Source organism: Phaenicophaeus curvirostris, chromosome 1 (assembly GCF_032191515.1).
Source record: "Phaenicophaeus curvirostris isolate KB17595 chromosome 1, BPBGC_Pcur_1.0, whole genome shotgun sequence".
In the NCBI taxonomy this organism is placed as follows: Eukaryota; Metazoa; Chordata; class Aves; order Cuculiformes; family Cuculidae; genus Phaenicophaeus; species Phaenicophaeus curvirostris.
The window spans coordinates 44,653,695-44,676,472 of NC_091392.1; the positions used below are offsets into that span (position 1 = coordinate 44,653,695).

The 22,778-nt window shown below is 50.0% G+C and overlaps 3 protein-coding genes across 4 annotated transcripts; 2 read left to right on the forward strand and 1 right to left on the reverse strand.

Annotated features, from left to right (window-relative positions):
* Positions 1–3,903: 3,903 nt before the first annotated feature.
* Positions 3,904–4,323, reverse strand: LOC138720019 (collagen alpha-1(I) chain-like). Its single transcript, XM_069856170.1, has one exon. It carries the CDS (start codon positions 4,321–4,323, stop codon positions 3,904–3,906), a length of 420 nt encoding a protein of 139 aa, XP_069712271.1.
* Positions 3,922–11,984, forward strand: EIF3D (eukaryotic translation initiation factor 3 subunit D). Of its 2 annotated transcripts, none has more exons than XM_069856614.1 (15): positions 3,922–4,047; positions 4,394–4,528; positions 5,216–5,261; positions 5,658–5,794; positions 5,895–5,980; positions 6,466–6,538; positions 6,667–6,782; positions 7,000–7,132; positions 7,758–7,905; positions 8,127–8,257; positions 8,707–8,792; positions 9,017–9,146; positions 9,631–9,773; positions 10,566–10,846; positions 11,834–11,984. In XM_069856614.1, the coding sequence occupies exons 2-15, from the start codon at positions 4,406–4,408 to the stop codon at positions 11,845–11,847; spliced, it is 1,647 nt and encodes a 548-aa protein (XP_069712715.1). In that variant the 5' UTR covers positions 3,922–4,047; positions 4,394–4,405; the 3' UTR covers positions 11,848–11,984. The 2 variants fall into 2 exon arrangements, with proteins under 2 accessions (XP_069712715.1, XP_069712725.1); XM_069856624.1 differs by having other exon boundaries at positions 6,670–6,782.
* A 949-nt stretch (positions 11,985–12,933) lies between these two features.
* FOXRED2 (FAD dependent oxidoreductase domain containing 2) lies at positions 12,934–22,026 on the forward strand. Its single transcript, XM_069856637.1, has 9 exons — positions 12,934–12,974; positions 13,374–13,919; positions 15,836–16,087; positions 16,515–16,784; positions 17,500–17,666; positions 18,325–18,490; positions 18,967–19,208; positions 20,078–20,248; positions 20,961–22,026. Exons 2-9 carry the CDS (start codon positions 13,396–13,398, stop codon positions 21,224–21,226), a joined length of 2,058 nt encoding a protein of 685 aa, XP_069712738.1. The 5' UTR covers positions 12,934–12,974; positions 13,374–13,395; the 3' UTR covers positions 21,227–22,026.
* The last annotated feature ends 752 nt before the right edge of the window (positions 22,027–22,778 follow it).

The window sequence follows — 22,778 nt, forward strand, 5'->3', positions numbered from 1 at the left end:
GATTAATTAACTGATGAAGTGAAATTACGGATCAAGGATCAAATGATTGCACGCAAGTGTATTTTGAGTATTTTTCCGGGAAATGACATATCACACATGCCTTTAACAAACATTAGAGGCCGGGTTGCAAACTGTTTGGGGCAGCAAGGCATGGGGTCAGCAAGACAGGACAAGAGCTGCACGCAGCTGCAGAGCCCCGGCCGCAGCACAGCACAGGAGTGCCTGGTGCATAGCAGGAAGCAAGACAGACCCGCTCCCTCTCCTCTCCCACTAAATTTGACCTAAACATGGCAGCAAATCTCACCTGCTTCAACACTGGATTTTTTTTTCTTAGAACCTTTCTTCCCCTTGATAAGAAACTGGAAGGTTATGTCCGTGCCCAGAGGAGCATTTATTGCACTCTACGCATGCTCTCTTCCTCTGACCCAGGCCTATACTCTACTCTGTCCCCAGAAAATGTACTTTGATGTGTTAAGCCCAAACTGCACATGATTGGTCACCACTGGGAGACAGCAGCAGTATTACATTCCCTTTTAAGCACCCCACACAGGCTCAAGAACGAAGAGGAAGCTGTGGAAAGGAAGGGCTTTCATTTTACCAGTCTGCTTATAGAATCATAGAATAGTTCGGGTAGGAATGGACCTTAAACATCATCTAGTTCCAACCCTCCTGCAATGGGCAGGAACATCCCACCAGACCAGGCTGCCCAAGACCTCATCCAACCTGGCCTTGAACACCTCCAGGGATGGGGCAGCCACAGCTTCCCTGGCCAACCTGTGTCAGTGCCTCACCACTCTCATGGTGAAGAAATTCCTCCTTAGGTCTAAGCCTAAATCTGTCCCTCTCCAGTTTACACCCGTTGCTCCTAGTCCTTATAATTTCTTCTCTACATCCATTCCTTAGTCCAGTGTTCTCTTCAGGACTTCTCGTTCCCTTTATCACCATCTCCTAAGCAGGGCATGAGTGTAGCAACTCCTTACACCAGCCTGTTCCTCTGAGCCCATTTAGCCCATTGCCCCAGCTGAAGAGGGTGAGGAGCAAGCACTGCTGGGGTGCTGTGGGGTTTTCCTGGAGATTGCACCGAGCCACCACCGACAACCAGTGAGGCCGTTCCACTACTAATGATGTTTGTCTCCAAAAAGGCTGTTTAGTTGAGACAGTTACAAATTGTATTTTATAAACTGCATTTCGATAAGTGGATTTTTTTTACCAGCAGGGAAAAGTGCTTTAATAATCCCACTTCTGATTAATGGCAGGGTGTCTTGGCAAAGCAGATTGCTGCAGCTTCAGTTCTTCCTCAAGGAGGAATTACAAGTGGTAAATAAAGGAGAAAATGCACACCTCTCTGCCTGAAAAATATTGATCCAGACTCTTCTTAGGTAAAAGACACCCAGTAAAATTCTCTGAAGAGTTAGTTTTTAGCCTCTGAGCTGGAGAGATCTGTAAACTGGATCCTGCTCTTTTTAGAAAAAAATATAATCATTCTGGCATGTGTACATCTGAGACTTAATGATCATTGTTCTCACCCCCTGAGAAAGGAAGAAATACTATCCTAATTACAGAGACAGGGATCCGAGCCTCATGCTGTATTAAATGACTGGTTCATGGTCTCCTAGAGAAGCTGGAGGGTTCAATCCTAACTTCCAGCCCTAGGCCTTCCCTCCAGCAGGCCAAGGAAAGCCATCAGGAACAATGCAAAACCTTGAATACCACCCTGTGAACACAGCAAGGGCAACTGAAACTCCCATTCTTCAGACATCTTTCTCTCTCAAAATCCAGTGTTTTGTAACAACCTCTAAACCACAGCGTTGGTTGAATGACCATACAACTACAACATGAAAAGTACCTACTTTTCTGCAAAACCACTGCATAGCTTGGAATAGTTTTATTTCAAGAGGCTCCGTGTGTTTGAAAATTAAGAGGCAAAGCATAAAATCACACATTCTCTTCTCACACATAGGCTTATTGACATAGTTCTTGTCCAGAGCTCTGTAACTCTGTTCTCTATCAAAGTCATAAATCTCTTGTCTCCATGATTATCTGTGAATACAGGAATTTACCTGCCAGACTTTGTAATAATTCTATCTCATGTCTGTAGAACAACCTGGCACAAGTAGACAAGTGACTGCACACTAGTAATTGAAGTCTTCATTTGACTAAACTAAGGATCAGCATTATTCTAGTACCCGATTTTAGGCTAGATAATTTGAATTCAAGTTCTTCCAAAGGAAAAAAACCAAAACATATTCTTAAAATTGGGCAGTCCCTTGTGTGGTCACAAAGCCCAAGTTATCTTCATAAACAGGAGGAGGAAGTTTGTTAGACAGCTTATCCCATCCCACTGCTACTAGGTGAATAAATTACACCAAAACCATTCCCAACAGATATTTGCCTGACAAAGGTTGAAGCACTTCCACTAATAGAAGTTCCAGGACCTGAGGGAATGCCAGGAAGGTGTGCTAGGACCCAAGGGAATGTCAGGGAGATGTGCCAGGGAAGGGTTTGGTTGGACATTAGAAAAAGGTTCTTCACCCAGAGGGTGGTGGAGCACTGGAACAGCTCCCCAGGGAAGCAGTCACGCTACCAAGCCTGACAATATTCAAGAAGCGTTTGGACAATGCCCTCAGACACATGGTGTGAATGCTGGAGTTGTCCTGTGCAGGGGCAGGAGTTGGACTCCATGATCTTTGTGGGTCCCTTCCAACTCAGGGTATTCTACAATTCTATGATTCCACATTTCTAGGAAGTTTAATCACTGTTACAACTGGAGAAGATGTTTTTGGTGCCTCAACATTATTTATTTGCGCTGCTACACTTGCAGCAGACAACAATGAACAACCTTCCTCTTCGTGAAAATAGGTAAAACCAAAAGGCTTTGTCATGGTGATATTGAAAATGCCACCAAACTGCAAGACTCTATTACCCTCTATTACTTTCCAAGGCCTAATTTTAATGTTACGAAACTTCACAACAGTCAAAACTCTTGCTAATCTGGAGCTGGCTCCAGCTCTCTGCCTGACCTTAGCTTTAAGATAGATGAAAACTCCAAACAGAGGTGATTACAGAAGAAGAGACACGTTCAGCACAGATAACACTGAACACAAGTCACTATCATCTTCAAGCAACAATGTCTAGAAAACATCACTGTAAAGAAAACACGCTATCAGAGGGACATTCTGTCTAACTTTCAAAAAACACAACTGCTTAGACAAAACTTAACTGTATTTTAGCTTAAATAAAAATATTCCACTTTGAAATAGTCCACATATGGTACCAATGGGTCACCCCTGGCTTTTCCATTGAAAAGCCAAACCCAAGCGTTTTAACCGGCAGAGCAAATTTTAAGCCGCAGGGCAAATTTACCATCCAAACACTTTCTTCCCACTCCTGCTCCTTGGCGGACAAGGAAGCGGGAGGCAGAGCCCCTCAGCCCAGGCAGAGCCTACACGGGACGTAGCCCACGTCCCTGCATCCCCGCTCCCTTATCCTTTCTCCCCGCATCCCCACTCCCTACATCCCGGGTCCCTGCATCCCCGCTCCCTTATCCTTTCTCCCCGCATCCTCGCTCCCTGCATTCCAGGTCTCTGCTCCCCGTATCCCTGCATCCTCATTCCCCACATCCCGGGTCCCCGCAAACCCACTCCCTGCATCCCCGCATCCCTCCATCCCCGCGTCCCCTCATTCCCTGCTCCCCGCATCCCTGCATCCCCCCATCCCCGGAGCCGCGCTCGGGCGGGAGCTCCGGCGGGCAGCAAGGGGGCGATCGCGCCCACGCGCCGCAGGCCGAGGTCTTTCTAGCCTGCCCCTCTCACCAAACTCTATGGTCGTGGCTCGCTGCGGGAGCGACGCGCTGTACGGCAGCCGCTCTGCGCTCCCTCGAGGGGCTCGCCTCTCTTTCTCATTTTACGACAGCGGCGCTTGACGGCGCCGCGGTCGCGCGGCGCTGACGCGCGAAGGGCGGGACGGGGCGGTGCGCGGCCTCTTTCCTCGCCGCCGCCGCCACCGTCGCCGCATCCGCGTCCATCGGGGCCGTGAGGCGCCGCGCAGGTGAGGGGGACGGCGGGCACGGCCCCCTGCCCTACCGGGACCCCCCCGGCCCCGCCCCGCCCCGGCGCTGCCAGCGGTTCCGGCGGGGGCCGGGTCCCCGCCCTCCCCCGCGCCCCCACAGCGGCCGGGGCTACCCGGGCCCGGCCGCGCCCCTCGGTGCGGGCCTGGCTGGCGGAGCTGTGTCAGCGTGCCCCCCGCCTTCACTTCCCGGCGGCTCCGCGCCCTGGCCTGTGCCCCGGGAGAGGCCGCCGTCCCCGGTGCCTCGGGTCGTAGCATGGGCGGCGGGGCTCCGCGTGCGGCAGCTGAGGCGCTGAGAGGAGGTTTTATGTTCTTTTTTGATTTCTAGAAGTTTTAAAAAATGGCGAAGTTTGTGACGCCGGTGATCCAGGACAACCCCTCGGGCTGGGGGCCGTGCGCCGTGCCCGAGCAGTTCAAGGATATGCCCTACCAGCCCTTCAGCAAGGGAGACCGTCTGGGAAAGGTACCTCGGCCGTGCCGCGGCGCGCTGGGCTAATGCTGGGCCAGCCGCCCCCGTGCCTCCTGGCATCATGTTGCCTCTATGTGCTAGCCACGCGTTTTTGCTTCTTGCTGCCGTGGCTGCTCTTCTGACACCACTTGCAGCACATCTTGACATATAACACAGTTGTGAACAACTAGAATCATAGAATGTTCTGAGTTGGAAGGGACCCACAAGTCCAACTCCTGACTCTGCACAGGACAGCCCCGGCGTTCACACCATGTGTCTGACGGCATTGTCCAAATGCTTCTTGAATATTGTCGGGTTTGGTGCCGTGACTGCTTCCCTGGGAGCTGTTCCAGTGCTCCATCACCCTCTGAGTGAAGAACCTTTTCCTAATATCCAACTTAAACCTCCCCTGGCACATTTCCCTGTCTTTCCCTTGGGTTGGTTGCCAGAGAGACTCTTTATCAGCACTTGTTCTTCCTCCTTCTCTTGTGAGGAAGTGATAAACTGCAATGAGGTCTCCCCTCAGTCTCCTCCAGGCTAACTAGCAGGGTTGGCAAGTGGAGGTGGGAGCTGGAAGAATTAGTTCAGGAGCATACAACAGCATTTGCTTCTGCTGGTTAAAGGCCTGTACTGTACAGTCAGAGGTGGGGGCAAATATCCTGTTAACGTTGGCTAATTTTGACTGTTTCTGCTTGTCCTTAGGTGGCTGATTGGACAGGAGCCACGTATCAGGATAAAAGATACACAAGTATGTGTTGTCCAGTGGCTGCTCCTGTGGCTTACTTCCTACAAAGCTTTCTTCAAGCATAATTCCTGCTTTCATGTCTCACACCTGCTCTGGTGGTTACCTGCACACCTCAGCAAGAGAGGCATGCAAAATTAAGAAGCCTCACCCTGTGGAGAGCTCCATGGGGCTCTCCCTGTCCTTAGGGCTTACTCCTGTCTTTTTTGTACTGCCTCATGCCTGGGACTTCTCAGGGAGGTGTGGAATGGGCATGATGCATGCTGGCATACAGCAGAAGTCCCAGTTTATACATTAGATTTAGATGAAGGCAGTTGGAGGGAATTTTGGGGGGAGAAACGGCATAGTGTCAGAGTGTTTTTCCTGCAAGGCTGGTGTCAAAATGGTTTGTTCTATTTCCAGACAAGTACTCATCGCAGTTTGGTGGTGGAAGTCAATATGCATATTTCCACGAGGAGGATGAGACGAGCTTCCAGCTGGTGGATACAGCACGAACGCAAAAAACAGCGTACCAGAGGAATCGTATGCGATTTGCACAGGTAATCCACGCTTTCAGAAACAGTCTCGGAGAAGAACTTTAGCAGCACAGAATTATTTTGCAACTGATGTCCTTTTTTTCACTTTCCTCCACCTTTGCAGAGGAACCTTCGGAGAGACAAGGACCGTCGGAACATGCTGCAGTTCAGCATGCAGACTCTGCCAAAGAGTGCTAAGCAGAAGGAGAGGTGAGGCCTCAGATAGGAGCATAATGTGCTTGGGTTGGAATGTGTGAACGCACTGCTGATAAGTGAAGTTGCTGTAACAGAACCCAATAGAGCGTGCACTCAGCAAAGAAGAATTTTGGGATATTTCAAGTCCAGTGTCTTGCTGATGTCAGCAGCAGTAACAAGCATGGATTTCACGCAGCTGTCTAAGAATTCAGGAGAAATTTTTAATCTTATGTAGAAAGTAAACATGGCATTTTAAAGCAGGGCAAACCTTTTATGCGTTGCAGTCTTTAGCCATAAAAATATTTAAAGAGCTTCTCAGTAAAGAACAGAGCTTTAAATATCTTGGGCATTTTGATCAACAGACAACTCAGCAAATGTTTCAGTGGCTCAGTGCCTGAAAGCATTGCTTCACTGGTGGTAATTTGGAAAGATAAGAACAGTTGTGGCATGTAGAAATCAAGAACTTCTCTTCATGGCTTTTCTCATGTTTGTCACTTTAGAGATCGTTTACGCCTACAAAAGAAGTTTCAGAAGCAGTTTGGAGTGAGGCAGAAATGGGACCAAAAATCACAGGTAAACTAGCAAACTTTCTGCCCCCTGTAATGGTTTGGTTTCTCTGGCAGCACTCCTGAGGCAGCTTCTCTTGTACAAATCCTGATGTGTGGTGTCTGTTTCTCTCCCTCACACGTATGGCTGGACAGCAGAAGCCTCGTGACTCCTCTGTTGAAGTTCGCAGTGATTGGGAGGTGAAAGAAGAGATGGATTTCCCTCGGCTGATGAAGATGCGCTACCTAGAGGTGTCGGAGCCGCAGGACATGTGAGTTCATAAAGCGACTGTGTTCTTGCTTCCGGAATTGACCACATTTTTGGAAAGTAGGAGGGTGAGGGTCTCCTGGCCTGGTGCAGCGTTTTCGTTGAGGTACCCAAAGTGGGGGGAGGTAATGGAACACCCAGCAGGCCCTACTCCTCTGTGGTTTGGGGGTGGTGTTACCTGTAAGGGAGCGTATCAATGGGGTCCTCCTTTACCTCTGCAGAGAGTGCTGTGGAGCCCTAGAATACTATGACAAAGCCTTTGACCGTATTACAACAAGGAATGAGAAGCAACTGCGGAGCATTAAGCGCATCTTCCATACCGTCACTACTACTGATGACCCAGTTATCCGAAAGGTTTGTGTACTAGTTTGTGAGGTCCATCAGTGTGTTTCTTGGTGCGTGCTGTTGTTAAAGACTTACTTTCATGGTCAGACCAAAGTTAGGAGGTGAGCAGAAAACTTCCAGATCCCTGAGCTTGCAAAGGGGAAAAAAAAAACATTAGCTGGTATAGTTATTTTCTTAGCTCCAATGCAGAGCTAGATTAGTGCAAAACTAGGAATACTGGCCAAGGAAAAGCTGTAATTCTGGAAAGGTAAGCAGACTGGTACTTGAGCTGTGTTGGGAAACTTCCACATCAGAGAAGTGGTTCTTGAAGTTTCTGCTTTTGGAGATGAGGAAGGCTCAGGGACATTCCACTTTGTGACCCAATCAGCAATAGGGAACCAAGACTTTTCCCAACAGAATTCATGTTTTTTAATACGCTTCTTACTTTTTCCCTGTTTATGTGAAGGTGGAGCTGGATTGCTGGAAAGTGCCTCATGCTCTGTCTGGCAGCTGGTGGGGTACCTACCAGTCCAGCTTTTTCTTGGCATGAGAGAAGAAATAGGCGGTCTGGCTTTGCAAACACTTCTCATCCTGGCTAGGGAAGGGAAAGGGTCCCTGCTGTTGTTGCTGAAACAGTTTTCTCCTGTATCCGTAGCTGGCCAAGACCCAAGGGAACGTGTTTGCCACTGATGCCATCCTGGCCACACTGATGAGCTGCACGCGCTCCGTCTATTCGTGGGACATCATTGTGCAGAGAGTTGGATCCAAGCTTTTCTTTGATAAGAGGGACAATTCAGATTTTGGTGAGGAAAAGTCCTGAAAGAAATTTGTTAGAGCAGCTAAAGGATCTCATTTTCTTAATGCTTTTTTTTGTTTATTCTGTGTCCAGGCTGAGGCACCTGGAATGAGCTGATTGCTGTGCTAGCTGTGGGGGTATTTGAATATTGATATTCTTCAGTGTAGGGCAGGAGACTTGCTGAGGCTGGTATAGTTACTCCCCACTTGTGTCTGATTTTCTTCCCAGACCTCCTGACAGTGAGTGAAACAGCCAATGAGCCACCTCAGGAAGAGGGCAATTCCTTTAATTCTCCACGCAACCTTGCCATGGAAGCTACCTACATTAATCATAACTTCTCCCAGCAGTGCCTGAGGATGGTAAGGTCAAGCAGTGCTGGGTAACAGGGTCTGTATTTCAGAGAGTCTCAAGAAGAGACTTCATTAAGGCTGCTTTAATATAGCACAGGAGCGTTTTAATTGGCAGAGTTGTTATGCTGGTGTTCTTTCAGTTTTGAAAGAGGAGGGGTTACTTCTGGTCAGCAGTGTGTCTTCACTGTAGTAAGATTTTCACCTTTATTCCACGCTCCCACTGGTGAAGCAGGCAGGCTCCTGGTTATGCTTAGGGAAGCTGAAATGCCAGCAGAAGTAACTGCTTACAGCGAAGCGACTGCTGTGAAGATGAGGCTTCTCATCTGCTGTTTTTAATACTTTAGCGTTTTTCTATATAAGAGAAATAAGCTACTGTTGCTATAAAAGAACATTTATCCAGTAAGGGAGAGCTCCCTTGGTGTTTTTCTCCTAACATGCCTTTCTGTTTTCTCCTGCAGGGAAAGGAGAAGTACAAGTTTCCAAACCCAAACCCCTTTGTAGAGGATGACATGGATAAAAATGAAGTAGCCTCTGTTGCGTATAGGTATGTTGATCTCTTTCTGATGCCCAAGTTTAGCAAGAGGGCAGGATATCAGTGTGATTGGAGCCAAAACAAGCTGGGAGTGGTTTGGTAGCTTTACCATGAGAGGGATCTCTGGATGTCCTAACAGTGAACAGATACAGGGGGAAAATGATTTTGCTGAGTGGTTGCATGGATCTGGAAGAGGGCAAGGGTCAGAAATAACCAGCTGGATTGTTTATTGACAGATACCGAAGGTGGAAGCTGGGAGATGATATAGACCTCATTGTCCGCTGTGAACATGATGGAGTGATGACAGGAGCTAATGGAGAAGTGTCATTCATTAACATCAAAACACTGAACGAATGGGATTCCAGGGTGAGGAAGAACGAGATCCCAAAGCTCTAGCTCTAACTGCTTCACTGCTGCCTGACATGCCAGGTACAGCAGGCAAGATGAGACTAACATCTGGCGGTGTCCCCCGGGTGGTTATGATCCACCAAAGGACCGTAGCTTTGGTGGAGAAGCAGTGCTGATGGGGTTCTCCCCCAGATGTGACGTAGCTGGTTTGAACCCTCTTCTTGCCAGGCATTTCAGCACAGTAGCCTGTCTGTTCCCATGCTTGCTTTATGAGTTCTTCCCTCACGAACTTTCTTTGCTAACCAGTGCCACAAACGTTGGCCAGTCCCCACTGTTTGTACCTTTTCTGGTGCAAGGGCTTTCCCTGTAGGATGCTGTTCATATTCCCTCATACGGTATCATAAGGTAGACAGAAGAAACTTACCTACTTGATGTTAGGAGGGCTGAAGAGACATTTGCCGCTGGGTTGTTGGATTTACCCTGGTTTTGATTCTCCTGTTAGTATTGCAATGGAGTAGACTGGCGCCAGAAGCTGGACTCGCAGAGAGGAGCTGTGATTGCCACAGAGCTGAAAAACAACAGCTACAAACTGGCCCGCTGGACATGTTGTGCACTCCTGGCTGGATCAGAGTATCTTAAACTAGGGTAAGACAGTTTTCATACCAAACATCTTCTAGATGCGCTTTCTGTGGTTTAACCCAGTATATGTTAAAGCGAACCATTTGTAGAATGAGTAGTCATAAAATCACAACACATTTTTGAGTAGCCAAGAGGGTAAAACTTGCAGTGAGCGTACCAGTCTTGGTGTCAGCTGCTTCCCCTCAGCAGCTGGCTGATGTGCGCCCTGCTGTGACTGACCTTGTGAGACCTCACACACAGGACAGGCTGGCAGCATCTGCACTTGGCCTGTTTGCCAGGGTTGCCAGCAGGGGAAATAAGTGCGGTGGCTGCGCTACCTGTCAGGAGTGTGGTTGAGATCCTCCGTGCCCTGTTACTGAGAAGTGGGGAGGAGAGGAAGCATCACCACAGCCCTTCTTGAACAGTCAGCTTGAAATCAGTTGAGTCTGTGCTGTGGGTAATGAGCAAGAGGCATTTGCTAACTCTTCCAGTGATTCTGCAGTGCTAGGTCCCGTCCTCTGATACAGGATTGATGCCTTTGCATCTGTTTAATTCCAAACACCCATTTTTATCTGTGGGGCCAATTCTTCTATATCTTTTGTACAGCTCCATCTGACTTGAGCTGGTGAGGGATTCCTGGTACATTACTGATTGACAGCTTGTAGCCAGGAAATCCTCTTTACTTTCAGTGTTGGAGTATTAGGATTTTTCTTCCCAGAAAACAACACTAAGATGATTAGACTGCTTTTCTTGGTGGTGTTCTCCTGTTGGCTGGGCTTAATCTCCTGATGCCCCTTTGCTTTCTCCTTGCCCACCTAGGTACGTATCCCGTTACCATGTGAAGGACTCTTCCCGCCATGTGATCCTGGGCACACAGCAGTTCAAGCCAAATGAGTTTGCCAGCCAGATCAACCTGAGCATAGAGAACGCTTGGGGCATCCTGCGATGTGTCATCGACATCTGCATGAAGCTGGATGAGGGGAAATACCTTATCCTCAAAGACCCCAACAAGCAGGTGATACGGATCTACAGCTTGCCTGATGGAACCTTCAGCTCTGATGAAGATGAGGAGGATGAGGAGGAAGAAGAGGAAGAGGAAGGTTTGTAATACTCTGCGATTTATGCTTTTCAGTGATCTACTGGCCTGTGATAAAGACCAGATCTGAAGGGTAAGATCTGACTTATTCAATGACAAGAGAAGAGCAAGGCTGGAGGGTGTATGGTCCTGAGGACAGGACTCGGTGGTGGAAAAGTTGTGAGAGACATGGGAATAATCAGTTGGAATTGAAAAGAGCTGTGAGTTGGAAATGCAGACATTATGCCTCTGTACAGATACTGAGCAAGGACTGATGATATTAGGGGTGGGGAGAGAACCCAGATCCACAGGACAGAGTGGGAACGTGGGGCTTGCTGAGGAGCTCTTCATTCAACAGCCCCAGGATGTGCGGGGGCAGGAGCTGGTCGTTCTTAGTGCTGGGATATTTTTTTACTACAGTTTTAGAAGTGACGAGTTTAAAATGTGTAGTGATCCAGCCTGGCTGAGATAAGCCAGTCAAGTCTTTCATAAAGCGAATGTTGTAGCTGAGTAATCGCTAGCTGGTCAGTGCAGGCGTTTTTGGAGGATTGGTGGTGCCACAGCAGATGCCAGCTGTCTTTGCTTTACTGCCCGAAACCATTTCTGCTCCCCAGTGGGTGATCTCCTGGTGCTCCAGCAACACTGGGAAACCAACTGACCTGGAACTCTTGCATCTAAGATACCAAAAATACCTTCCAGGTTTTTTTTCCTTTCTTTTAGGGTGTAAAATCAAGCCTGGTTGCTCTGGTTTTTATTATGGAAATTTTAGGTCGCTGCATAATTTTCTCAGGAATGTAAATTGTGCAATTCCCAATGACGTGTGTGTGGTCTGGGCTGACGGATGGGATGGGGGTACAGGCACTCTGAGGTGGGGCGAGTTTCCCTGGAGTCCTGGACTTGTTTTGTCTTGCTCCGTGTGGCATTTCCTGACAGAGAGGGTGTATTTGGTGGATTCGTGTGGTTTCTTTTCCCCAACTGTCCTTAGTTCATTACCCTTTCTCTTCTCTTGCAGAGGAGGAGAGCTGAGCCCTGTGGACAGGAGGAAAACCAAGCCCTGCTGCTGGTGGGGCAGGTGTTGGTGGCACTCAGTGTCACTCCTGGTTCTCTTGCGGATAAATTATGAGGAGGGCAGAAGGTGGAATAAAGTTACTGCTGTTCAGTGACACTGTGCTGTGTATGTCTGCATGTGGGGGAGAAGGAGGGGACCGGTGTGGATAGTGGGGGTGGTGATGGGAAGGGTGGGGCTGGACCTGGACCTCCTCTGAGGGAAGGACCCTGTCTGAGGTAAGTGTCGATCTGCTTTTGGGGGCAGGGAGGCTCTACAGAGGGATTTGAACAGGCTGGATCAATGGGCCGAGACCAGCACTGTGAGGGTTTAACAAGGCCAAGGGTTGGGTCCTGCACTTAGGCCACAACAATCCCGTGCAGGGACAGAGTGGCTGGAAAACTGCTGCCTGACAGAGGAGAACATGGGGATGCTGGTCGAGAGCTGGCTGAACAGTGAGCCAGCGGTGTGCCCAGGTGGCCAAGAAGGCCAATGGCATCCTGGCTAGGATCAGAAACAGAGAAACAGCGTGGCCAGCAGGAGCAGGGAGGTCCCCTGTAGTTGCACAGGTGAGGTTGTACGTTGAATCCTGGGTTCACTTTTGGACACTGAGCTACTGGAGCACATCCAGAGGAGGAAACGAGGCTGGTGAAAGGACGGGAGCACAAGCCTCACGAGGAGCAGCTGAGGGAACCGGGGTTGTTCCACCTGGAGAAGAGGAGGCTGAGGGGAGACTTTATGACTATCTACAGCTACCTGAAACGAGGTTGGAGCGAGGTGGGTGGTGGTTTCTTCTCCCACGTGACAGGTGGAAGGACGAGAGGGAATGTTTAGATCGGACATCGGGAGAAATTCTTCACTGAAAGAAGCGGGGGGGGGGCCGAGCCCCCCTCCCTGCGGCTGGATGATCCCAAAGGTCTCTACCGCCCCCGCCTCGCTCCGAGAGGAGGCCCCGCCCCCCGGCCACGTGGTGCGCGCGCCCGCGGCGGGAAGCGGCGGCGGCGGCGTCACGTGACGCGGGGCGGGGCGTCGGGCTGGGCGCCCCCCCCCCCCCCCCCCTCCCCCGCCAACCTTCCCGCGGCGCGGCGCGAGCTCCCTATGGTGCCAGGTGCGGGCGTTGGGCGGGGCGGGCACGCGCGCGCCTCGCGGGTTGTGGGGGGGAGGTGGGGGGGGAAGTGAGGTGGGGCGGGGGGGCAGCGGGAACGAGGCCGGTCCCCGTCGGCGGGGGAGCCGCGGCTCCCATTGGCTGCGGGGCTCGCGCCTCGCTTTCCCATTGGCTGTCGTGGCGCAGAGGCGCGTGCTGGGGCCTCGGCGCGCGCCGCCCGCCTTCGCGCCTGCTCCGCCCGTCCGTGTCCGCTCTGGGCCGGGGCGGGAGCCGGGCCCCCCCCTTGGCCGGCAGGACCGACACCCCCGCCCGGGGGCTCATGGGGGCGGAGGCGGCAGCGCGGTGCGGGCCCTGGGATGGTCACGCCGGTGGCGTCTCACCTCTGCGTTCCTCTCCCCGCAGGGGCGGCTGTCCCAGCCCCGCCATGGCCCCTGCGGTCTGCGGGACGCTCCTGGCGCTGGCCGCGTACGCCAGCGGCCTGTGCGCGGCGGGCAGCGCCGCTTTCTTCTACCACGACTACTGCATCATCGGGGCCGGCCCCTCGGGTTTGCAGGCAGCTTATTTCCTCCAGCAAGCCGGACGGGACTACGTGGTCTTTGAGCGGAGCCACGCTCCCGGCAGCTTCTTCGCCCTCTACCCTCGCCACCGCAAGCTCATCAGCATCAACAAGCGGTACACGGGCAAATCCAACAGTGAGTTCAACCTCCGCCACGACTGGAACTCGCTTCTCAGCCACGACCCACGGCTGCTTTTCCGACACTACTCCCGTGACTTCTTCCCCAACGCTGACACGATGGTGCGTTACCTGGAGGACTTTGCTTCGTTATTGAAGCTGCAGGTTCAGTACAACACAGCCATTGTCCATGTAACACTGGAGAAGGATGAGCAGGCCTGGAACGGCCACTACTTCCTCCTGACAGACCAGGACAGGCAGATCTACAAGTGCAGGTAATGGGCGAACCCTGGGCTAGCCACGCTGCTTTCCAAGGGTGTCTTCAAAGTCACAAAATCACAGAATAAATAAGGTTGGAAGAGATCCATAAAGATCTAACAGAGCTAGCGACATCAGTTTGCTCAGAGCTTTGTCCTGTTGAGGCATGAGTATCTCCAAAGATGGAGATTTCACAGCCTCTTAGAGCCTTAACCACTGTTATGGGGGAAAAAAATTTTGCGGGGATCAGCGAGGTGGGTGGGTGGAATAACTTGCTCCTGGGAAGGTGTTGTCCCTGTGTTCAGTTTTGAGCTTCTTGCTGCAAGAAGGACATTGAGGTGCTGGAGCACCTCCAGAGGGTGGCAACAAGGCTGGTGAAGGGTCTGGAGCACAAGCCTGTGAGAGGCAGCTAGGGGAACTGGGGCTGTGTTAGCATGAAGAAGAGGAGGCTGAGGGGAGACCTTATCACTCTCTACAGCTGCCTGAAAGGAGGTTGTAGCGAGGTGGGTGCTGATCACTTCTCCTGAGTAACGAGCAATAGGGTGAAAGGAAATGGGCTCAAGTTGTACCAGGAAATGTTTAGGTTGGATATTGGGAAAAATTTCTTTATTAACAGAACGGTTAAGCATTGGAACAGGCTGCCCGGGGAGGTGGTGGAGTCTCCATCCCTGGAGGTCTTCAGAAAGTGTATAGATATGACACTTTGGGACATGGTTTAGTAGGCATGGTGGTGTTAGGCTGACAGTTGGACTTGATGATCTTAGAGGTCTTTTCCAGCCTTAATGGTTCTATGAGTGTTATGCCTTAGACAGCTGAGGAACTGGCAGGGCAAAAACAAACTGGCTGCAGCTATCACCGCAGGTCCATACATAAGCTTGAAATCACTTCTGTTTATCACTATGCTCTCCATAAAAAAGATAAGTGGGTTGCATTTGTAGCCACTGCTGCCTTTATTACAAACTCGGGTGAGTCAGTGCAGTGACACCTCACCTCTGGTAACCTACATGTGCTTAGAAGAACCAGTATTTAAAAGTATGTTCCAGCCAACTGAAGCCCTAGGTTAGAACAGAGCCGGCAGGAGGGAACTAGAGAAAAGCGGGGGCTGTAGAGCTCTAAAGAGAGCCGACTGTGAGGATTAACCCTAAAGGCTGCTGGTCCCTGAATTCCCCTTCCCTTTGTTATACTCCTGCCTGCGTAGCTTCTGTCACCACTGAGCTACATTCCTGAAAGCCATCTAGAAGCTACCCATATGAACATATGGAGTGTATTTCTCACCTCTCCTGAGAACCTCAGCTCCACAACAGTGGGTCACGCTGGCTGTCACTTGGAGGTGCGCTTGTCTGGCAAGCTTAGAGGGGACAGAAGGCAATCCTGGACACCCACACACCACGAGTGAATTTGCTCTCAGGAGCTGCGTGAGCAAGGCGGGGACGGCAGACAGTGCTACTAGCCTTGGCTGCTTGGTGTTTCCGTCTTAAGTGACAAAAAATTCCCTCAGATTCTAGCGAAAGGTCTTTCAGAGAGATATAAAAAGATTAGAGTATGTACTTTTAGTGTTAACAATTAGTTTTGTGGCTAACGTTTTTTATGACTAGGAGCTACATTTTAAAATATTGAGACCATTTTCTATCCCTCTTAAAATTACTTTTTTCCTGCTGCATTAAGTCAAAACAAATTTTAAATCAAAGTAATTTTTTATATAGGATATAGTCAACCTGTGAAACAGTTTAGCATTGTATATGCCATCAGTGAGCACATTTAAGTATTACTTGTACATTCCTGAACAATGGAGAGAGACGTATATGTACAGCACCCACACTGACTTTTGCTATACATAATGACATTCCTAGTTGTCTTCCTTGGCCTGAGAATAGGGAAGAGAAGAGCATACACATAATTCCTACATTCCCTAGTGCTCTGACTGTTTTTGCAGCTCCCTGTTGGTCGCCACTGGCACGTGGGTCCCCAATGTGGTAAACTTCCCTGGCTCAGAATATGTCGAAGGTTACGAGACTGTGTCCATCAACCCAGAGGATTTTGCTGGCCAAACTGTGTTGATCTTGGGCCGAGGGAACTCGGCCTTTGAGACGGCAGAGAACATTCTGGGCGTCACAAATTTCATCCACATGGTGAGCCGGTCCCGCGTGCGCCTCTCATGGGCTACCCACTACGTTGGGGATCTGAGGTAGGAAACCGCTCTTCTTCCTCTTTCTAATGCAGCCAGAATACAACCAAGGAGAAGCATTTCTTGCCCAGGAGGTGCTGTGGTCCCAGGGGTTGCAGATGAAATGTGGGGCCTTCTATCTTTAGGCCTTTGGTTTAAAGCATTCCAGGTTACAGCTGTTGAACACAGGAGCTTGATGAAGGCCCTTCAGGGTCTGTGTAGAATAGGAAAATGTCCCCTTGGAAACAGTTTCATTAAAAAGTGCCGGCTCCCAAGTTGTTGCTCGCAGTCACAGAGAAGTTGATTACATCCTGCAGGGGTGGTGAGACTGTGTTACCCCAGAGCCCAATAACCCTGAGCCTCTTTGAACTGAGCAGCTGAGACCAAAGCTCGGATCCCACCTCTCCTTCCTTCTTGTGGCCCTTCATACATTATCTTTTTTTCCTAGGGCAATTAACAATGGCCTGCTGGACACTTACCAGCTGAAATCTCTGGATGGGCTTCTGGAGGGTGACCTGGAAGATCTGGCTATTATCAAGGACAAGAAAGGAAAGCTGCACATCACGCTCCGGTTCTACCTGGAGAACAGAAACGCCAGTGCAGACATTGACTCCATCACCCTCCCACAGGATGAACTGGATAATTTTGCTACCCGTGCACCCTACGACCGTGTCATCCGCTGCCTGGGCTGGAAGTTTGACTTCTCTATCTACAACAGGTGAGAGAGAACCAGGATCTCCAGGGAAGCAGGTATTTAGAGCAAGAGACTGTGAAAGACTTGACTAGGGAGGAAAGGGAAAGGCAGGTCCTCTCCTGGCAGCATTACCTGGACCTCCATGTGCTCTGAGCTACCTGGTTCTGCACAGTCCTTTGTTTACCCTGCAGTTGCGGCTGTATCCTAGTGGGAAGGTGTGTACCAGTGCCCTCTAACTGGCAGGCTACAGGGCTGAGTGGATGGCAGTGTTGGATCTTGAGTGACCCAAAAAGCTTGTGCCTTTAGAATTTAACATCGTGACCTGGCAGATCACATGGAAAAGGCTAGCGATGTCTTCCATTCGGGGTTTTTTTTGGAGTGAGGATGGTACAGGTACGGATCACTACAGAAAGGTTTTGTTTGCTTTTTTTTGCTGAGGATACAACCTTCGCTCCACCTTGGTTTGTCTCCTATTACATCCTGCATTTAAAAGTGATACCACTAACTTCACCGTCTTCCAAAATTTACTAGAATTTCATCTTGTCCAGAGCTACTTTGAGGTGAACACCCTTGTGTGCTGGAAGATCCTTGTTGTAGCAGTAAATCTGACTGAAGGCAGTGGGGGCACGAAGCAGTGTCTTGCAGTGTCTGCAATAAAACGTATGTCTTTATCAGAAACCCTTTTTGATTTTCCACCTCTGCCCTTCTTGACAGCCTGCTCTTCTCTTTTGTACATCAGATCCCTTAGAATGATGCCAGGAAAAGGGAATACAAATAAATATCCTCAAATCAAACCCAGCTACGAGTCCAGAGGCACTCGGGGGCTCTTTGTTCTTGGCACTGCTAGCCATTCTGTTGACTTCAGGAAATCTGCTGGGGGCTTCATCCATGGATTCCGGTACACAAGTGAGTACTGGGGTGTACAGAAAGGGCAGAGGTGGGAATTGTTCCTCCCTTTGAAGGAACAATTCATAGCTAACTGCTGGAAGGAGATCACCCTTGGTCTTACACTGGCAGTAAGAATAACAAAACACAGCCAAGCTGCAGCTGCATTGTCTGAAGTGGAGGAGAAGTGACTTGGGGTCATATCTGAAGTTTTTGGTTGTCTGTCTTTGTTTTGTCTTGCGTCTCTCTTGCCCATTGTCTGTTATTTATGTAACACAATAGATTTCTGCCTGCCAGATGCTCTGCCTCGTGACAAGCTGTGGGTGAGAGGTCTGTGCTGTGGAGGTAAAACCCAGCAGCTTTGGGCAGTATAGAGAATTTCTATCTTTGTGTGTGTTTGCCCATCCTTATCATTAAAGGACTGCTCAGAAGTAATGAAATATCCCTGAGGACCTCCCCGCCCCTTTACCATCCACTCAGCATCGCATCAGCTTTCAGAGGACATCTCCACTGCGGTTACCAGCACTTGGGGTGGGAGATCCTGAGCGTGGATGAGCTGTAAAGCTTATATATTGTGTCCTGCCACTATCTGTGTGTATTACAGCAGAGGAACTGGATTTCTTAGAAGCATAAGCTTGGATTTTTAAACAAGCTGTCTTTGTTTCTCTCAATGCCTTAGCTCGTGCAGTCCACCGCCTATTGGAAAACCGTCACCATGGTGTCCCCTGGCCATCCACAGTCTACCCTATTACACAGCTGACCAATTCCATCATCAAGCGGGTGAACGAGGCCTCGGGCCTCTACCAGATGTTCAGTGTCCTGGCTGACATCATACTGCTGAGAGAGTGAGTGAGTAATTATTCCCAGCACTGCACTCCCATAGTTTCATTCCTTTTTCTTTACCATCACTTCTTGTTGCTGCTGAAGGACATTACCATCACGTAGGCAGCCACCTCAAGATCTGTACCACTGCCACAACTGGTACCGCTGTGCCCAATTCTGCCAATTACTTCCCTCTCCTAAGAGACTTTCCCTCTAGGCTCAGAGATGTAGTGCCCTTTTACTGTCCCAAGGGAAAAGCTTTCCTTGCACATTGCTCATGTAGAGAGGAATCCCAAAATCCAGGAAAACAACGGAGTCTTTTAACAGCACCTGCAGCCTCCGTAAGCACAGCATAAAGGCCAGCCCAGATCTGTAATGACCAAAAATAATTATTATCTGATGGCTCATTGGCCTTAGTCTTTGCCAGCTGAGGGGATGTTGGATCCCAGCTGGCTTTTCTCAAGTGGAAAAGTCTGATGCTTGTGGTTGTCATTCACAGGAATGCCACAGCATTTGAATACCTGGAAGAGTACCCGGTTGGAATCCTGGCTGAGCTGGAAATACAGACCGGGAGAAAGGCTCCCAATGGGCTCTTTGTTGTCATCATGGAGTATGGGAAGAATTTCTCTGGGGCTGACAAAGATGTCTTCTACTATAACCGAGCAGTGGGAGAGGCACAGCATGCCTGGCAGTCCAACTTTTTGCACCCTGTGATTTACTACTACAAACACCTCCCAACAGGTAAGCTTTCCTGCCTCTCTCTGCTAATTATCTGATACCCTTAAAACTGAGCGGGATGAAGAGACTTCAGCTCCAAAGTAGGGGGACATGAAGGCATTGCACTCCCTTCTCCTCCTGTCCGTTCTCTGGGGCATCTGCCACCGCTGTGTGAGCTGAAGAAAAAGTTGGTAAGAAGTATCCATCAGTCAGACTGACATGGGATGTGAGGTGTGGGATTGTACTAGAGCCCTCACATTCGATACCAGGAGCAAACATGTGTGCTGGAAACTTCCCTAGTCCCAAAAGGAGAAATTTTGTTTCCCTTTGCCTGGCATCCTGGTTGTATTTTGCAGAATCCTGGCAGATGCGGCTGGGCTGTTCAGCGTAACAGCCAAGAGAAAGCTGCTCTCTGTCACTGGCCCAGGTCTGAGAGGTCACATGGTGACACAGGCAGCCAAAAGCAAGGGATTGAAGACAAGTTTTATATCCAGCAAGCAGACGTGCTTCAGAATAGATTCCCTTGCAAAAAGAGCAAGCTGGATCTTCATCTCCAGAAATGTAGGGTCAAGGTCCAGCCTGATTTGCAAAGAAAGAAGCATGATGGATAGTAGCATTAAAGCCTGAACACAGCCCAGCCTGTCTGGCAGTCCCTGCCCAGTGGGAATGGGAGTGGGATGACAGGAAGTACTGTGGGCAGGGACAGGGGCAGCTGTGCAGTGGCAGGGCTCTTGAGGACAGAGTGAGCAGAGGGGATTGAAAATGAAAGTAAGGTAGGGATTAAAAAGGTCAGGACAAAAAACTGGAACAGCTGTCATAGCCGCTTTACACTCCCCAAGCTCTTTTTAATGCCATTTTGACTCTGAGAGATTCCCTTAATGTTCTCTTGGCAGAGCGTGAGATGAGACTTCGGCCTCCAGACTGGCCTCTCCCCCGCCCAGACGCCGTCCATCACATTGTGGAGGACTTTCTGACAGACTGGACAGCCCCAAACGCTCACATCCTGCCCCTGAGGAGGTTTTTGGAGAACTGCCTCAGCACTGACCTGCGCAGCTTCTTTGCAGGTAGTTTGAGCACAGGGTAGAGGTGGCAGGAGGAGAAGAAGGGGTGTGAGGGACAAGCAACATGAGCAGTCTCTTCTGCTAATAACTGAGATCTCCCTTTGGTGAGCTGGTGGTCTCACCATCAGTTGCAAGTCTTTGATGCAATCCGCAGATGGTAAAATGTACGAGTGCAATGTGTGTTCCCAAATAGCCTTTGTTTTTGCTCACCACCAGAGACTGCCCCAGGCACACACGGATTTGTGGAAAGGTGTATAAGGTTTGGTTCAAGCCGTTTTCTGCCTGCAGCTTTCCTTCCTCCTCCATTACCTGAACATTCCTTTGTGCCATCAGGTACCAGACCTCTTTTCATGTACTGATGATGGTATTGCTTTTCCATGGAAAGGGGGAGTGCTGGAATGGGAGAGCTGATCTCCCTTCCTGGTCTGAGAACCTCCTGCACAAATGCCACGTGCCACACAGTGGGGAGCAATCCTGTGGTACGAAGAAGATGCCAGAGGGCTGCAAGCTCAAATCCAGCTCCTTTTCCTATCAGAGTGCAGACTGGAGATCCCACTCTTCATCTCCTCCGCTCTGCAATGTTGAGTCAATCACTTAGCTACCATCTGAGGCAGAGTGCTGGGTGGAAAACCCCAGTCATCTTCCCTCATCCCTTTTATTCCAAATAAGTACTCAAGAGTTATTCTCTGTCTGATTTCTTGTCCTTTCCCTGCAGAGTCCTGTTTCCTGTTTGCCTTCACCCGTCAGAAGCTGCCTCCCTTTTGCCAGCAGGGCTACGTCAGAATGCAAGGGCTTGTGGGGAGCCAGGGGCTCCGGCGCCACGCAGTAGAAGCTGGCCTGCTGGAGGATTTCACTTTCACAGACTTTTCGGGTGACACACACCCTGACAGCCACCAAGGGTCACAGGACCAGCTGCTGAGAGATCACACGATACTGGTTCGTCCGCTGCAGCATCTTGTTAATGCCAAGGATGAGCTTTAGCATTTCTCACTTCACACTGAAACCCACAGGTGCTGTTGTGACAATATTGTAACAGAGATCCATAGTAGGATTCCGCCCTTTCACCTGTACCTTTTCCATCCCCGTGCCTCCCACTGGTCATGAGTTGCCAAAGACCTGCTCTGATCTTGCTGTTATGAAGAGGACCAGTGTGCTCTGAAGGATAAGCAAGGGGCCAAACTCCAACGATGCTGAGGCACCTGCATTGTCCTTGCAGAGTTCAGAGTTGCCTGAAGATGGTGTTTGTGTTTATCTTGCAGACCAATATCTGCAGTGACGTCAAGGGGCCACAGAATAGAGTGCAGGAATGCCTGGGTAACTTAAAGTGTCACATACTCATCTGAGGTGACCTGCTCACACCCAGTGGCAGCACAGTGCCCTCAGGTCCCTGGATGCTGCGTGCTGCATGTGTTTGAAGAATTGTTTGTGTGCTGAATCCCAAAGTGGTACTCCAGGCAAACTTCACGGTACTTCTCCTGCATTCGAGTTAGGGCAGTCACGTAGTGTGAGGGGAGAGGGGTGGGGTTTTTTTGTTATCATGTCAGTCAGATAATTTGTCTTTTCCTGGAGAGCACTACACGAGACCCTTCCCTCTACAGAGGGTGAGAAGGTTGCCTGGAATGCCTGGGACACAGAGACTTATGCTGAGTTTGGTTCCACTGTCCTCAAGTTTTTCTTCTCCTGCACCAAGCAGTCCGAGAGGTTAGCCCCTGTCTTTTATAAAGCATGACCAATGTTTTTCCTATTTGCACTATGTCCCATCAAGAAAGTTTCGGATGGACTTTGGTGTTGTTAAAATGCTCGTTGTCTATTTTATTCCATTCCGGTCACCTCGAGAACCTACCAGCACTGACTGGGAGGCTGTCTGCACTTTATTGCTCCTTCTGTCAGCCTCCTGCATTTGTCACCTCCCTGTGGGCCCTGGCATTGAAAAGCAAGAGCAGTTTTGAGCTCCACCTCGCGATGGCCCTGTGACTTCTAGGAAGCAGAGGCAGGACGAGGGGAAACGGGCTTTTGTCTCCACACAGGTTTTCCAACCTCCTGCATTTCTGCTTCCCGATACCCCAGACAGGGAGGGCTGTACCTCCACGCACCTAAAATTTTCCAGATCCTTTGGGTTCAGCTGCTGTTTCTGTCAGACCCTGGTTCTGTCCGGCCTCTCCTTCATGCTTGGAGATGTTTTTGTGCAAGGAGATGTGATCGTATTTTCCATCGGTGTCAAGCATCATTCCTCCATGGTCTTTCCATCCCATTGCCCCCATTCCAAAGGCTCTCATGGCCTCTAGCTCTCCATGTAGTGCCATTCCTTGCCATGTCCTGAGCTCTGTGGGCATTTTGTTTGGGGCTTGGCTAGGGGAAGGTGTGTGTCTGAGACTGAATGTGGCTGCCTTTGTCACTAAGGGCTCACTCATTTGTTCCCTGTGTGCCCTGGCAGCCAGGATGGCACTAAGGGAGGTACACAAAGGCCTGTACTGATAGGATGAAGGGCAATGGCTATAAACTGGAGTGGGGCAGATTTAGGCTAGATATAAAG